This window comes from Saccopteryx leptura, chromosome 2, assembly GCF_036850995.1.
Source record: "Saccopteryx leptura isolate mSacLep1 chromosome 2, mSacLep1_pri_phased_curated, whole genome shotgun sequence".
Lineage (NCBI taxonomy): Eukaryota > Metazoa > Chordata > Mammalia > Chiroptera > Emballonuridae > Saccopteryx > Saccopteryx leptura.
Window position 1 is genome coordinate 314028916 of NC_089504.1, and position 16137 is coordinate 314045052.

Sequence of the window (16137 nt, forward strand, 5' to 3'; positions counted from 1 at the left end):
AGTGTCCTTGGTGAGGGGAGATCAAACCTTTTTTTTTATTTTTTTTTTTTATTTTATTTTTTTAGGGGAGATCAAATCTTGTGATTCATTAGCTGGTTGTCAATTGCTCAAATTGTTTGGCCTTCTTTAATTATTGTGTGTCCTTTCCCTTACCTCACCGGTGATCCTGTCTCAGACGCAGGGTCCTTCCTGCTGAGGCTGAATGGAGAGTCAGGAGAGGCAAACAGGTTTGTGGGAGGGAGTGGGATTGTGGCGACCTGGATTTTTCTGGATTTCTCTGGGTTCCTGCAAGGAAAGTGAGGGGCGCCCCCTCCTGGTTTTCCGCTTGCAATGCTCTGTGTTGCTAAGGATTGCATATTCTCCAGCCCTGGAATCATTTAGAAGGGTTTTCTCTGTTTCTCTTGCCCTTTGGCAAGCTTTCTGTCATGGATCAACCAGAAACTGGCAGGAAGAAGTGCACATTGGTCGATGCAAACAGTAATGACTGCAAGTCTAGTGTGTTTTGAACATGGGGGGGTTTGAGAGGGGCCGGGAAACCAGGGTGCAGTTCGAGGCCCATCTCAGGCTCTTGGAGAGAAAGATGTTACTTGTGCCAGTGCATTGTTAGGCGGAAGTGTTGACGATGTATTCCTGCACGTGAAAAGATCATTCAAAATGGTCATGTCTCGGGGAATTCCAACTTTAAGCTTCTGTGAACCCAACACTTCGGTGTGACAGAATTTTCTGGAAAGAAGATGCTTGAAACAGCTCTTGTCTCTCCTCTTCCTGTCCGTTTCTGACCAGAAAACAGTCTTTGTGACATGAGTTATTGTAAAAGAAACGTTTCTGGCAAGGGGGCTGACTTAATAATTCTATAAAGACTGGCACGGAGGGCCTGAACAATAGAATAAGATTCACTTAGATCCAGTGCAATTTGTATTTCGTCTTGGGAAACTGTCTTAGAGTATGTGTTCCTTACGGAGTCTCGCTACTTCTTGGGTATTCAGGCTAAAATGTAAACCTGCTTTACATTTACTTTACAAGATATGCAAAGTGTACATGCAAGTGTGTATGGTTAACAGGTGTTTGGGGGCTGGAATGGTTTGAATACTTTTATTTCTAAGGCTGATTATTGCAGTTGCTTGCACTAGCTCATGCTTTTCCCAAATACTGAGAAATTCAGCTTTCTCTTCTAGAGAAGATTGGAAAAGAAAAGCAAGTTTGCAGCTTTTGCAATATTCTGGCATTAAATTGGAGCTGAATAAATTCTAATGCTTGGGAAATAAAAAAGTGTGTGTATTGGGGTGCAGGCTTGGAGGGAGTGGTGGTTTCTAGTCACCCCTAGAGGGCGCTGAGGAGCGTGACAGGAGGGCCCGGTCCTTGGGCTGGGGAGGTCGCTTCCTGATGCTCCCGGGTAGGAGCAGAGACATTCTGTGGTTGAATCCATCCACAGCAGGTGGCTACAGCAGGGGGCTGAGGGTACCGGTGAGAAGGTGGGCGTGCTTTAGTTAGGCTGGGAAGCACGTGAGACCAGGAGGCACAGAAAATGGAGGGCTGGGAGGCTGGTGGTCCTGAAGCCCCAGAACACTGGCAGTGGAGGCCATGGTGCGAGTTGGGGGCGGAAGGAACCCTTGTGCATTGCTGGTGGGAATTTAAAGTGGTGGAGCTGCCATGGAACAGTTTGGCAGCTCTTCAGAAAGTTAAGAATTGCCATATAACCCAGCAATTCCACTCCTAGGTATATATCCAAAATAATTAAAAGCAAGGACCCGATACTTGCAGTGTTCGCAAAGGCCAAAAGGGGGATACTCACTTATCCATCAGTGAATGAAGGGATAAAATGTGGTCTGTGCATATAATGGAGTGTTATTCAGTCTTCACAAGGAAATTCTGATACATGCTAAACCATAGATGAACATTGAAAACATTAAGTGGCCGTGGCCAGGTGGGTTAGTGGGTAGAGCACTGTCACATGGTGCCTAGGTCACGGGTTTGATCCCTGGTCAGGGCACGTACAAGAAGCAACCATGAACGCACAACTAAGTGGAACAAGTTGCTGCTTTTCTCTCTCTCTCTCTCCCCTGTCTCAAATCAATAGGGAAGAAAAACTAAGTGAAATAAGCCATAAAAGGGCAAAAACAGCATGTGATTCTACTTACGGGGTAACTGGAATAGGCAGTCTCAGAGACAGGCAGTAGGCAGGTGTTTGCCAAGGGCAAGGGATGGGGAATTATTGTCTAATGGGTACAGAGCTTCTGTTCGGGATGATGGAAGTTCTAGAAATAGATAGTGGTGATGGTCGTGCAACACTGTGAATGTATTAATGCCGCTAAATGTAAAATGGTTAAAAGGATACACTGTTATGTATATTTCACCATAAAAACTGCTGGAAGGATGGGGAACCACAGTAAGAGGGGTGTGTGTGGCGTTGCTTCTGCTTCCTGACGTGGCAGTGGTGTGGTGGGGGCTCGCAGTTTGAATGGGGGGTCCTGGAGAAGGCCCAGTGGTGAGGTTGAGCGAGGGGTCATCTGACACTGAAGGCTGGTGAGAGGGCAGGATGAGATGCAGAGGAAGGCCACGCCCCACACCCAGGTTGGGAATGAACATTGGGAAGCTCTCAGTAGGGCAGCTGGTAGCAGGGACTCAAGGCATCAGGGATGGAGTTTGGAAGCAGACTGGGTGGATAGGGCTCAGAGTTCGGAGACCCGCTGGCCGGCTGCACAGGAGCTGATAGTGAGATGACCCCTCTCGCTACAGCCACACACTGTCACCTTGGCAAATGCAGTTGTGGGGTAGAAACACGTTCGGATGTATTCAAGAATGTCCCAAGGGCTAAATAACTTCCGAAAGATGCTGCTCATAACAATAACCTCTTTAGTCTTATACCTTGGTCTGGTTCTAGGATAAATAAGTGTGCCAGGCCGCGTGTACAGTGATTCCAAACAGTTTAATGTAATTCCAAGACAAAGTGTGATTACAATGCTACACATATACAATATGCATATGTGAGTTTACAAATTTTAATTCATAACTCGTTTCACCTCAGAGACCGAAAAAATGATCAAAAAGAAAAACTGTGAGTAATAAGCTATAACATAGTTCACCACATGGGACCCCCCCACCCTACAGTTAGTATTATTACAATTAAAATAACTCTATTCTTCTATAATTTTTTTCTGTTAAAATCATCTCATAAATTTACAATGCTATTATTAGTTTCCAAGACTAATATAAATTCACTCCATTTTTCTACAACGAAAATGATTATTAATTTAGAAGCACACGACGTCATGATGAAAAAACACAAGCATTTTAGTAGCAAGGACGTGATCAGTTAAGAATTCATCTTCTTGTAAAACATTCTAAAGCCAAGTAAAATATCCATCCTTATAACATACCTATAATATGAGACTAAGGAGCAGGTTACATAGAGGTCTACGACACATTGGTTTGCCTTTTTTTTTTTTAAAAAAAGTAGACATTTATAAATAAAGAAAAAAGGAGGGACAATTCACATAGGAGTAAGAGGTACACAAGAAAATACTGTCGCACGCAATAATTTTCACAAAGATTAATGTGGATTAACACTTTTTTATTACAGAAACCATACAGTGAAGGAACACAACAGACTGGGGGCTTGCAGAGGGCTGACTGAGCTGAGATGACCTGGTACAGAAAGACCCAGACCAGACAGGATGACCGCAGGGAGGGAGCCACGTCCCGGGCCTGGGCGGCCGGTGGCACCGGTCTCCTCTTCCCTGTTCTTATCCTGGCGAGTGAGTCTTCCCACCCAGGTGTCCTAAATTCACGGGCAGTCCAAAGGTAAACATTGCTACAGATCCGTTCACTTTCCACCCTAATGGATACCATTTTTGGAAATGTGATATAATATCAGAGGCAGCAGCTCGATACATGTGGTCAGAGCAGATCAGGGTGGAAAATTCCAGTCATTCTGGTTTGTCGCCTCCCTCGCTCACCTATGCCCTTGGCGCTGGGGACCCAGAGAGAGCAGTGGCGCCCTTCAGGGCCACCTGCCTCCACTGGGCTGGCCTGGGGGACCAGCGCCCAGCGACACACCTCAGGCCCCCATGTGGCAGGTGCAGCCTGGGGCCGTCCCCTCTTCCTCCTCCGTAAAGCTATGCTTCTCCTAGCCACAATTTGGTTTGATATATATATACACAAACATATATATCAACATCTCTATCTATACAGTGATTCTCTACTAAACTAGAAATTCTGCTGCCCCAAAGTGTGACTTCCTGGTCTACTTCATTTGGTTAAAAAGATGCACACACACACAGAGGGTGAGGAGTTGCTTTGGGGGCTAGAAATGATTGTGCCCTGGGAAAGCCACGCAGAAAATGGAAACGAGCAGTTAGCACAGTGAGGATGGCGAGGGGTGGGGAGAAACCACGTGACGGGAGCAGAGGTGTCGCCAACAGGAGCGCCTGCTGGGAAGCAGGGTGGGTGGGGGACACTATGTTCCATTCAGAAGTCACAGAAAGCTACAAAGAATGGACACGGTCAAGTCACTTTTCACTTCCCAAGTTCTCCCTTATAACCTGAGCCAAACTATTAAAATAATAATAATAATAATAATAACACAATAAAAACAACAATGGTGATGTCCCTTGCCCCTTCAACCACACAGGCGACGATCCAATGGGGAGGCAAAACCACCCTCACAAAGCTTCGTGGGCCCTTCTTCCTGGGCGGCTGTCCATGGGGCTGTGGTGACAACAGGGCAGAGGCTGGTGGCCACGGGGACAGTGACCCCGACACAAGGAAGGGGAGGCAGTGTGGGCAGAGGTTTGTGTGGGGACCGGCTGACAGACTAGAGCCAGCAGTGACAGCCATTTTTCAGATACACTATATTTCTTTTCTTTCTTTTTTTTAAAGCCAATTTCTGTACCGCAAGATTTTTTTTTTTTTAAAACATGGTTCAGCCCAAAGACAATGACGTAGAATTCATTTGGTTAATTACAGCAAAGGAAAAAACCAACCAGAGGAAAGCGGGAGTGTCATTGGGGGGAGGGAGGGTGAGATGAAATGTATTTCACGATAACATTTCTAACAACAGAAAACTGTAATCAACAGAGTTCACAGGGAAAAAAGCATATACATTTCAGAAAAACCACACGCACACGCAGACCAGCCTGTTCCCTGGTCCCGGTGGTCCTCAGTTTGCAGGGTCTCCTCTGCTAAAGGAACTGCCCTTCAGTTCATAGCAGGTCCTCCTCGCAAAACACACAGAATGCACCAGCCTCTTAGGGGAACCCCTGCCTGTCTGTTCCCGGTTCCTGCAGGAGGGGCCTGGCTCTGGAGCCTTTTCAATGATGATCTTCACTTGGATGGCCCTCTGCCCCCCCCCCCCCCCACGGGGCCCTTGGTTCCCAGCCCCCACTCAGCAGCACTCACAGTCTCTAGGAAGGAGTGCAGGTCCCTCCTCCCCCTGACCTAGGCTTCAAATCGGAGTTTCTACTCTGTCAACTAGAAAGGAAAAACAGCCTTTTGCTTTTGTTTTGTTTCAAAGAAGAACAGAGTTCAGGGTCAGCAGATATGGAAAACCTGGCCAGGGAGGATGGGCATGGGGCGGGGGACTTGCCCCCTGCACAACGCCCCTCAGGATGTTGCCGGAGGGGGCTAGGGCTAGAAACAGCAGCTGTACCTTCGGGGCCGCCTGAATCCCAGTGTCTCCTACTGCCTAGTGACGGGAAGTCAGTGGATCATTAATAAGTTAAACATTCAAATCAAGACAAAAGTCAGTGGAGCGGGGGTCTGTTCACTAAGCCTCTTTCGAAGACCTTGAAGACAGGCGTGGATAGGACATGGCCTCTGGTCCGGGCTGGGGGCTTAACCTGGAAATCCTTTCATATTCTCTCGAGTTCACATGGAAACCGGTACCACAGGAGGGAATGCTGGTGTTGGGCTACCCAGCACAGCAGGATGGGTGGGGCACCCCTGCCTTGGGCTACACGGCTTGCAACTGAAGAGGCGGCAGCTGGGGTTTGAAGATGTCAGTTAGAAACAGAAATTTTTCTTTAAAAAGTACCAGTTTAAATGTAAACTATAAAACACTTGAACTATAAAATGTAGCCAGAAATATGCTTAAGTATCCACAGTCCATTATTTAGTGTATACATTTAAAATGTGACTCTCTTGATATCTTAGAAGGCTAACAGCATTTTACAGCAGCTAAAAACATATTTACTTAACGTGCATTTGAATATCACATTTGATTACAACACACAAAGCATAATCTCTTCCTTGGTTTAAATTTTTTTGTTGTTGCAAAGATTAGCTATTTTCAGAATTCACTTAAGCAACAATGACCAGGGTGTGCATTAATCATCATCTTCAGTCCACACAAAGTTCATAGTCTTTTTAAATCCCAAGATCAAGCTGGCTACATGATTTCAAAAAAGGCTAAAATCAGGATGAATGCCCACATTTGAGGTAATTATTGCCATTAGGTCACAGTTTGTGTAAGATAATGTATCTAAAATCTTCCTTTTAAAAAATCTTTAAACCAACCAGGATCTCAAATTCCGATGAGATGGGTTTGCTTCTGATGGAGTTCAAGTTCTAGAAGATTCTACAACTTGTGTAAACTACCTAAGGATTTAGGCAGACAAGCCTGGAGCCAATCAGTAAAGACATTTTTTAAAGAAAAAAAAAAACAAACACCCCACCCAAAACCACCGAGGAGATGTTTTATATCAAATGGTGCGAGTTTTTCAAAAAATTTAAAAACCTAGTCCTAAAGCATCCCTAAATTCTTGTCACCTTTCAACCCAAATAAGAACGTTCTTTATTACTACCCATCACAGACTTCGGCAAAGACTCCTTCCTTCTGCCCTCCAACTTGGCTGGGTTTCCTCAGTTTACACAACCATTGCTCCCTCTTTCTAAAAATCATCTTGTCTTTCTCCTCCTCCTTTTTTTTTTTTTTTAAAAAATTTTTACACAAAGAAATAAGTTCCTGGACACCAGACCCACACACAGTATTTACAAATTTGGTGTGAATCCTGCATCTGGTTCTACCCAGAGCTGAAGAGTGGATCGATTACAGAGACCAGAGTTGTCATACGTATCAGTGCAGTCAAAAATAGCATTTTGAAAAAAATATATACCTTTAGTATTGCCTTTCTATAATTAACTATAAGCAAGAAAAAATTATTTTTTTAAAAGAAGGAAAGCACACTTTTTAAATTTTTTCCTCTTCATTCTCACAAGAGTTTATGGTAGCAGCAGTCCTAACACTAATGGGTACACTGGAAAGGAACCTGATATGACTTCTACAAGAACCAGAAGAAACACCCCTATGGTTTTCTCTAAAAGCAAAGACTAGGCCTGCCCCTCTGCTTGCATCCGGCCGGGGATCCCTCTCCACCAGACTTGCCGCGTTGCACGCAGGGGCGGGGACGGGCAGGGACGCTCCTCGAGACCGTTCTTTGCACTTTCATGTAGGAGACGCGGAGGCTGGTGGCAGCAGGCCGGTGCTGGAGCTGGGCAGACCCGGATTCCAGGCCGGTTCCCCGCCAGCTAGCGGGGTGACGCTGGGTGGGTCACCAGCTCTCCACGCCAGCTGCCTCATCTGGAACGGGGCTGATATTGCTGATTTTACAGGTTGTCATGGAGATCAAGGTAAACAAGCTCACCTGTGAGCAATGTCGAGCACAGTGTTTGGCACACGGTTGGTGGGGGTATCATTCAGTGTTTCATCAGAAGTATGAGGCCACTCAGTGCTGGTCATTAAAAAAAACCCCAAAAACAAAAACAGAATCCTACCTGTGTCTGGGCCTCCTTCACAAAAATTTCACTAGACACGTGGAAACTTTGGGCCACCATTGTATTTTCTTTCCCTTAGCATGTGCTACTTTTTTTCTTCTTACTGTCAGCCTCATCAGTCAGGGGGGGAGGTTTGCACATGGAGAGGCTATGAGGGGGCTCTGCGACATCACCCTCACATGGGGCTTGGCCTGGGGTCTGGCGTATCGGAAGCATTCAACAGGTGTGGGCTGTGACTTAGAGGAGGGACATCGCAGGTTTTAAAAAATGAGATGGTCAACATAATGTCTGAGATTGGGGGCTCTCGGAGGCTTTTGTGGGAGTCAAGCTGGGGGCACTCAGCAAAGCCCCTCTGGGGCAGGTACTCTGAGAAAGTGTGCCCTGCTGGAGGGTCCCCTCCTTGCAAAGGGGAGAGCTGTTGTGGGGCTGGCTCTCTTGAACTTCTGGAAGGTGTAAGAAAGACATGGGAGGCCTCTGCGAGGCTGGGTTATCCAGTGAGTGGTGGCACCAGTAGCCTTGGAGAGATTCCTATTGCGTTTACATGCCGCTTCCCCATCTTGAACTCTAATGGCCTTACTGAGACATTGTGGACTAGTCTGCGGTTAGAAGGGAGAGTCCGAGGGCATCCAGGCAGGAAAAGTAGCCATACCCTGTGCCCAGCTCCAGCGCGCGAGGGGCGAACCCCCCCCCCCCCATAGGCGGACTTCCTGGCAGGTCTGCTTGGTCACACCTGCGGTGACACGAGATTAGTGAAGCTCATGCGTTTGTGCGGTGCCTCCCGTCCCCCAATAGCAGCAGAGGCTTACTAATCTCTACTTCTCTTAAAAGATGAGTACAGTTTTGAAATAAATGTAACCACCCCTCCCCAACCCCCCCCCTCCCAAAGTCAGGATGAAGAGGAAAGAGACAAATGGAATCACGTGGTGAACGGTGTCATTATTGCCCAGAAAGGAAAGAAAGGAATGCCGTTTTGTCTGTTATTTGTAGGTATCATTGAGAAGGTTTCTTTGGCTAAAGAAAGGAACGGTTTCACCTGCCTCTCCAGTTTGGTAAGGCTGCCTCTGGCCTGCTCAATTCTGAGGGTTCCCCATCTGAAATCTGTAAGACACACCAGAAGGGACAGACACAGACCCGGTGAGAAGCATGCTGGTCCCCAGGGCTGGAATGCTTTGCAGCAAAATCTCTTATGCTGCCGGCGCTATGATGTCCTAGGCTGGTGATATCCAGGCTAGGCCTGTGAAGGAAACCTCTACTCTGTTGAATTTTCTCTGCTACTCGGGGCACCTGTTTTCTGTCCTAGCAGCCACTGAGCGGGCCAGCAACGGCCCCAGGTCCCTCCCTGCCCCCAGCACCGGCCAGAATCCGAAGGAAGCTGGGGCCAGCCCGTAGGTACGTGATGTTTCATCCACCACAGCCCATCAGTAACAGCTCCTTAAGCCTCCTTATCGCCTTCCTCCAGTTTCCAAGCAAGTCTGCTCCACTCACTCACACTCACACACTCCAAATCCTCCAGCACAAGCTTGTGCAAAGACGAGTGTTTGCGGCTCTACTGACCTGGTTGAGGGAAATCAGCCCCTACGCAGCTGTGCTGATCTCGCCTCCCGTTCGCACACCCCACGGCCCAGTGTCTGGGCGGGTGGGGTCTCCCAGGGCGCAGAGAACGCGCCGGCTGGCCCCACGGGCTGCGAGCCCCTCGGCCACCAGGAAGGCCAGAAAGCAAACCCAGCCCGGGAGACCACCGCTGGCTCGCCCCAACCCCTTTCCCCTCCGAATCCGATCAACCACGTGCTCTTCCACAAAAGTAATGGCGTCAGCCTGCTCACCCCTTCCCTTGGAAACAGCCAAATCATCATGAAAGAGGCCCTAGGCACGGAGACATGGGTGCTAACACTCAGGTGAGCAAGCGAGGACCCACAAACCGAAGCGTGTGGACCTGTGGCTCCTCAGGCTCCGACTGCATGGTTCTCCTTGGCCTTGAATTTCCCCCTCTCATTCTAACGATGTTTCTTCAGCAAAGAAGGATGAAGCCAATTATAGAATGGATGTTGCTCTACGTTACTTGAGGTCTCATTAGGACTAGGTTGGCATCCCTCTACTTAAGAGCTTGGTCTTGGGGATGGGCTGCCTTTGACTCATCCTACTTGCCGGGCGACTCAGAGTTGGAGGATGAAGGGGAGATGTGGGCAAGTGCTGATGAGCATGTGCAGAGGCTGGCCTCCCCACTGGGGGCTCCTGGCCCCACCGCTCTGTACGCTCTGTGCCCCCACTGAACCAGGAAGGCAGGCGGGGACTAGGGGCTGCACACCAACATTTGCTGAGCGTCTGTGGGACTGGGCCCTGCCCAGCATCTCCCAGCTGCCTGCCTATTGGCCAAGCCGGCCATTTCAACCCCTTTCTTCATCCGGGGCTGCAGTTTCTGGGTTTGGTGGGCAGTGTGTGTATAACTCAAGCTGACTTAAAAAGTCAGGGCACTGGGCGGGGTGCAGTCGGGGCCCAATGGGGATGGCCTCCTATCATCCATCCCTGCACCTTTCCTGGGCTCACTAGTTTGTTCCTAGAATTGTGAGCTGGGAAATGTAGGAAGGGCAAGGGGGAGACTGAGGAAGTGGACAGTGTGGTTAGTGGCGGGGTGGGGGAGGCAAAGTGAGGCTGAGATTTCCCCAGGGTGGGGGGGGGGGTCCTGCCTGTCTAGCAGCCTTACCTCGGCTTCCAGGAGGGGACAGCAGTCTGCACTGAAGGGTATAAGCCACTCCTGCTGCGCTGAGGGGAAAAGGGACGCCATTTGGGACAGGGGCTGGCTCTGCTCTGGACAGAGGGGCTTTTTTTTTTTTTTTTTTTGCTGGACAGGTAAACAGCAGATGGGAGGCAGGCCAAGGTCCCAGGTAGCAATTTCAGAAGCACAGGGAACGTGGCAGAGAACCACGGCTCAGGGTTCGGCCCGTGAGAGGCCTTCTCAGCTCTCTCCTAGGCCACCGAGGACCTAGACAATGGCAGTCTCCGTGATGACCATGGAGTTGGGTGCCCAGCCTGGCTTGTGCAGGCGCGGGGGAGAGGGGTAGGCCTGGATCAGTCCCACTCTGTCTGTGGGGGTCTTTCTCGACAGCTCTTTGTGGAACAGAGATTAAGAAACAATTTTCCGCATTCCTGGGTCTTCCCTTTTCTTTCTGTCTGACATCTGTCTGTCCCTCCTGTCTACTTATATACTCACAGACATAATAAAATATGTTTAAATAGTAAAGAGAAAACACAGGGATACGTGAAGTCAATGTGCATTTCCGACATCAACTAAAATAGCAACATGATGATAATGATAATAATCACAATGGCAATAATCAAAATAATTAGTACAACAATCTTATCTCTATGAGCAACATGGAGCTTTCATTCCTGATTTGGAAGTAAAGGAAAGAAAGTCAGGTGAGAGAGTCAGACTTCCAACTTAGTAGACAAAAGCCACCTGCTTTAACATGGGGGGGGGGGGCGGTGTTGTCTTTTCCATAAAGGGTCAGACCGAGCAAGGGCTGCAGTGAGGGCTGGGGTCCAGGGTGCCACCAGCAAGGCAAATGGGGGACGCATTTGCAGCCAAGACTTGTGTAACTGGGCTCAGGAGCTGGTGGGGGCACTGTGGCCTCCTGGCCGCGGACAGTGGGTCTTCCAGGCTGGTGCCCGTCCTGGGCGGAGGAGGGGAGGGCTCTGGCTCATGGGTCCTCCAGACCTGACTTCACCACTGACCCTCTCTGGACTGGCCATCTCCCTGTGTCTCAGAATGACCCCCCCACTTCTAGATAGAGGCGACTGACTGGGCATCTTGTGCCCTGAAGATCGGGGAGGGGGCTGTCCTGCCGTGAGAGGGAGATGGTGTCCTTCCTTCCAGCCCAGGGCCTGGACCAGACTGGCCAGTGGGGGCGCCTGTCTCTTTGTAGGATAAGTAGGATTTACCGTGGGGGAGGGGAAATTTTCCAGAGTTATTTCACATTTCACAGCTAAGAGCTAAGGTAATGGTTTGGCTTCCTCACCGAATTCGGTTGGGTATCACTATAAAAACACCTTTCACAGTAGATCATCAAGGGCTGCAGAGTGAGGAAGGCAGGGGAGGACAAGGATGGACCGGCAACACCAAGAGCCACCTCTTTGCACCTTGGACACTTGCTTTGGGGTTAAGGACGCAGTATGGAGAACCAGACTATTAGGACCACCCTCGAAAGCCTCATCTGTGAGCAGGCAGTCTCCCAACCTTCATGTGTGTGATGTGTTGTGAACAGAGACTCCCCCACCCCACCTCCAGCAGTTTCAGAGCCCGAAAACCTTCCAGAATGTATCAAAGGTGCAAAGAGGGCAAAGGACACATTTCTTTGGAAACCTAGTCAGTGGTGGGAGTGTTTTCCCCGGTGCAGCCTAGGTGCCCCTGGTCACCCTCACAAGTGTCCCTCCCACCTTCTGCCCAGCAGAGCCCTCAAACACCAAAGCAAAGTCGTGCCTGGTGGGGGGGGGGCAGGGACACGAGGAAAAGCCAGCAGCGAACAAAGGTCGACGTTTATCTGCAGAGGGAAGGATCTGACAAGATGGCAAGGGCGAGACAGAGACACAGCCTGGGAGCCAGGGGCTGGGGCGCCGCCGACGCTGATCTGATGGGGACGCAGGGACACGTGGGGTGGGGCTGAGCACACACGCTGGGGACCAGGCCTCCTGACAAAAGGGTGTGCTGAGCCTGGAGACCGAGTGGCCTCCTCTCCTCTGTCCTTTCCACCCCAGGGAGGAGGCAGCCGCCTGGCAGGGCCAGCGTTCCCAAAACACAGAGGGGACCTCTGGTCCCACAAACGGCAGAGCCCGTCGTACAGTGGGGGAGAACTGGGGGCTGCGTGGGGTGAGGGTGTGGCTGGGGAGTCTCTCTTGTTCTGTCATCAAATAAAAACTCAACTGAAGCCATCACTGCCATCAGGACCACCCCCCACCATCCATCCCACATCTTCCTCAACATCCGTGGGCTCTCCTAGCCCCTGCCAGCTCCTTACAGCCTTAGAAAGACAACAGGCATTAAATTAAAATTAAAAAAAAAAAAGGAAAGACCAGAGTACAATGTTTTGACAGCACAAGAGAGCCGAGACGCTCTGACTCGCCTCCGCCAGCTTCTTGGAGTACCATGGAAGGAAACCCTCGCGCGCGTCTGTCGTCGGTAAGGCACTAGGAGGGAATGATGTCAAGTCAAGACAGCGGGAGCGTGGCGTCAGTGTGCCCAGGGACGCAGGGGCTGGCGCGGCGGCACCCACGCTCCTGCTCACGCTCACACACCTGGACCACCACATTGGTTACATGCCTATGTTATATCACTTTTTTTTTTTTTGTGCAATTACACTGAGGAATAGTCTATTGGTATCACTGGAATTGAACACAAAGCAGAAGACGAGGGTGCTGAGTGCTACATTCCACTAGGGTGTCGCGACGGCCGCTAGCCCTACGGTAGGTGACTAGGGGTGGATTCAAGGAGAAAACAAATCTTCAGGAAAGAGTAAGAACTCAAGTTTGCAACACACGTTATTAATGACAGTGGAGGAATAACATTGCTTAGGGATTTTTCCAGAATGCTCGGAAAGAGAAAATGTGCCCTCTGGGGAGGGTGGGGGCTGCCTTCTGCCTGGCCACGCCCCCATCTGTCCTGACCTGTGAGCCAGAACCAGGCTCAGCGGAACCCAGACCAACCGCCACAACATCAGCTGTGGCCTGAACTTCTGGAGAGCTACTGACTCTTTCAAGTTCTGGAAAAATCCCTAATTCTTACGTTCAATAATTAAAAATCTATTGGATTTCCATATCAGGTGTCCCCTGACAGCAGATTCTTAAATGTCACTTGCTGCCATATGAAAATAATCTTTGAAAAGTTCATAGATAAAGTTCTTCAGAAACTGGGCCCCCACATGCGGACTCCTCCGTCGCTCGCTCCTCCTTTCCAGTTTGCTGCAGAATGGGTTCGCCAGCTGCGTTTTTGTTATTGATGTTTTCTTTTTTTTACTTTTTCTTTTTTTTAAAATAAAAAGCATAGATTCCCATCCCCCACTCCTGAATCCCTTCCTTTTTTAAAACGTTCTCTTCTCTGCTCTGAGTCCTCCCACTTCCTAGTTCAAGTTTAATCCGCGTCCCGTCCCTGCTCCCGGGCCCCTCCCCACCCCGTTTGCATTGCTTCTGTGCGGCATCTTCAGTATAAAAAGCCCAGCTCCCACCAAGGTCCCTCCTCCTGCCCCTCCTCCCCTCGGCCATGCTCCCCCTCCCCTCCCCTCCCCTCCCAGTGTTTATATGTAAGGGTACTGGTTGACCTTGGCGGGGCTCAGTGGGTATCCAGTGTAGACGGTGGAGGCTGGAGAGGCGCTGATGTAGGTCTGGTGGGCGAACTGGGCTGGATACTGATTCGGATGGATGGTGGGCGAGGGCAGGACTCGGGGGCCCATGCTCACAGGGACCTGGTGGACGATGCTGGCCGGGTAGGCAGTGTGCTGCACGGTGTGACGTGCCGAGCCTTGGGAGGCCACCAGGTGGGCCACGGTGCCAGTGGAGCCCAGGGCTGCGGGCGCCGTGTAGGTGTAGAGGTGGGGCTGGGTAGGGAGGTGGGCGGCGGCGGCGGCGGCCAGGTGGGGGTGCACAGTGCTGTGGCTGGGGCTGTTGTGCGGGAAGGAGTACGGAGCCTGGGCCATCGTGGGGGTGATGTAGGCCTGCTGCCGTCGGTGGCTCCCCGTGCGCTCTGCGGTGATGTGCTGCTGAGCCTGGACAAGGAGAAGCACCAGGAGAGGGCTGCACTGGGGGCTGGACACATGGGAGAGGAGGGGGGAGGCGGAAGTGAGGGCGGGGAGAGGGAGTAGGAGAGGAGGGGGGAGGCGGAAGTGAGGGCGGGGAGAGGGAGTAGGAGAGGAGGGGGGAGGCGGAAGTGAGGGCGGGGAGAGGGAGTAGGAGAGGAGGGGAGGAGGCGGAAGTGAGGGCGGGGAGAGGGAGTAGGAGAGGAGGGGAGGAGGCGGAAGTGAGGGCGGGGAGAGGGAGTAGGAGAGGAGGGGAGGAGGCGGAAGTGAGGGCGGGGAGAGGGAGTAGGAGAGGAGGGGAGGAGGCCGAAGTGAGGGAGGGAGAAGGGAGGAGGGCGGAGGAGGTGGAAGTGAGGGCAGGGAGGGAGGGAGGGGGGAGAGGGGAAGAGAGAAGAAAGGGGAAGAGGAAGGTGAGGGGGAGAGGGGATAGGGGAGGAGGGAAAGGGGAGAGAGGAAGGAGAGTGGATAGGGAGGGGGGAGGGGGAGAGGGGATAGGGGAGGAGGGAAAGGGGAGAGAGAGGAAGGAGAGGGGAGTGGAGGAAAGGAGGGGAAGAGGAAGGAGAGGGGAAGAGGAAGGAGAGGGGAAGAGGAAGGAGAGGGGAAGAGGAAGGAGAGGGGAAGAGGAAGGAGAGGGGAAGAGGGAGAGGGGAGAGAAAAAGAGAGGGGATAAGGGAGGAGGGAGAGGGGAGAGGAGGAAGGAGAGTGGAGGAAGGAGGGGGTAGAAGGGAAGAGGAAGAAGGAGAGGGGATAAGGGAGGAGGGAGAGGGGAGAGGAGGAAGGAGAGTGGAGGAGGGAGGGGGTAGAGGGGAAGAAGGAAGGAGGAGAGGGGATAAGGGAGGAGGGAGAGGGGAGGCCAGAGTAGTGGGAGTAACAGAAGGTGGCTCCCTGGTGTTCTGGGAAGTAAAATCAGCCTGGACTCAGAATGGCACATGTCCAGTGTCCCCCAGGCCAGATGACACACAGACAAAGCTGGCTACAGCGCTAACGGGACAGTGCGTCTCCCAGGCCGCACTGCAGCTGTGATGTGGCAAAAGAGCCTCTCTGAGTGACAATTGGTCTCTCTCTTTGAAAGTTGATGCTCTAAAATGGAGACCCTCAGGGACACTGCTGTTTGAAGTCGTACTGGTACGAATGTAGCAGCCCTTTCACACCAGGGGAAGGAACCTCAGTCCTGGTGACAGGGTCGCAGCCTTGGTTTACAACCCAGCACTTGGCATGAGGGGTTTCTGAGCACAAACCCCCATTTACCTCACCTCCATGGCTTCTAAGGACACAGGCCCGCGAGTGCACTTTGCAATCAGACCTGAGCTAACTCTTATAGGCCAGCTCTGCCCGCGGGGACACCGCTTAACTCACACTCCGCCTTCCCCCAAACCTCGACTCTTTCCCTGGGTTCAGGGCTGCGGGTGTGTGGCCTCCAGTGTAAGGAAGCGGTGATCCCTACGGCTGAACTGCAGGCTTGTCCCTGGTGTCTGGCTGGACTGGGCCAGGATGCAGGGTTTCACCCTGTGCCGGGCAGAACTAGCAAGATGTGGGCCACTCTAATTTTAGCACGGGCGCCTGCTGCTCAGACAAGGCACCTCTG

At 51.1% G+C, this 16137-nt stretch overlaps 1 protein-coding gene across 5 annotated transcripts in view; it reads right to left on the bottom strand.

The window, feature by feature from the left end:
• Positions 1-2907: 2907 nt before the first annotated feature.
• The window catches only part of HIPK2 (homeodomain interacting protein kinase 2), a 175098-nt gene continuing 161868 nt past the window's right edge, over positions 2908-16137 (bottom strand). For all 5 annotated transcript variants that reach the window (XM_066362851.1, XM_066362850.1, XM_066362848.1 and 2 more), the window contains exon 15: positions 2908-14522. In XM_066362851.1, coding sequence (XP_066218948.1) covers positions 14055-14522 — 468 coding nt within the window. In that variant the 3' untranslated portion in view covers positions 2908-14054. The remainder of the gene's footprint in view (positions 14523-16137) is intronic.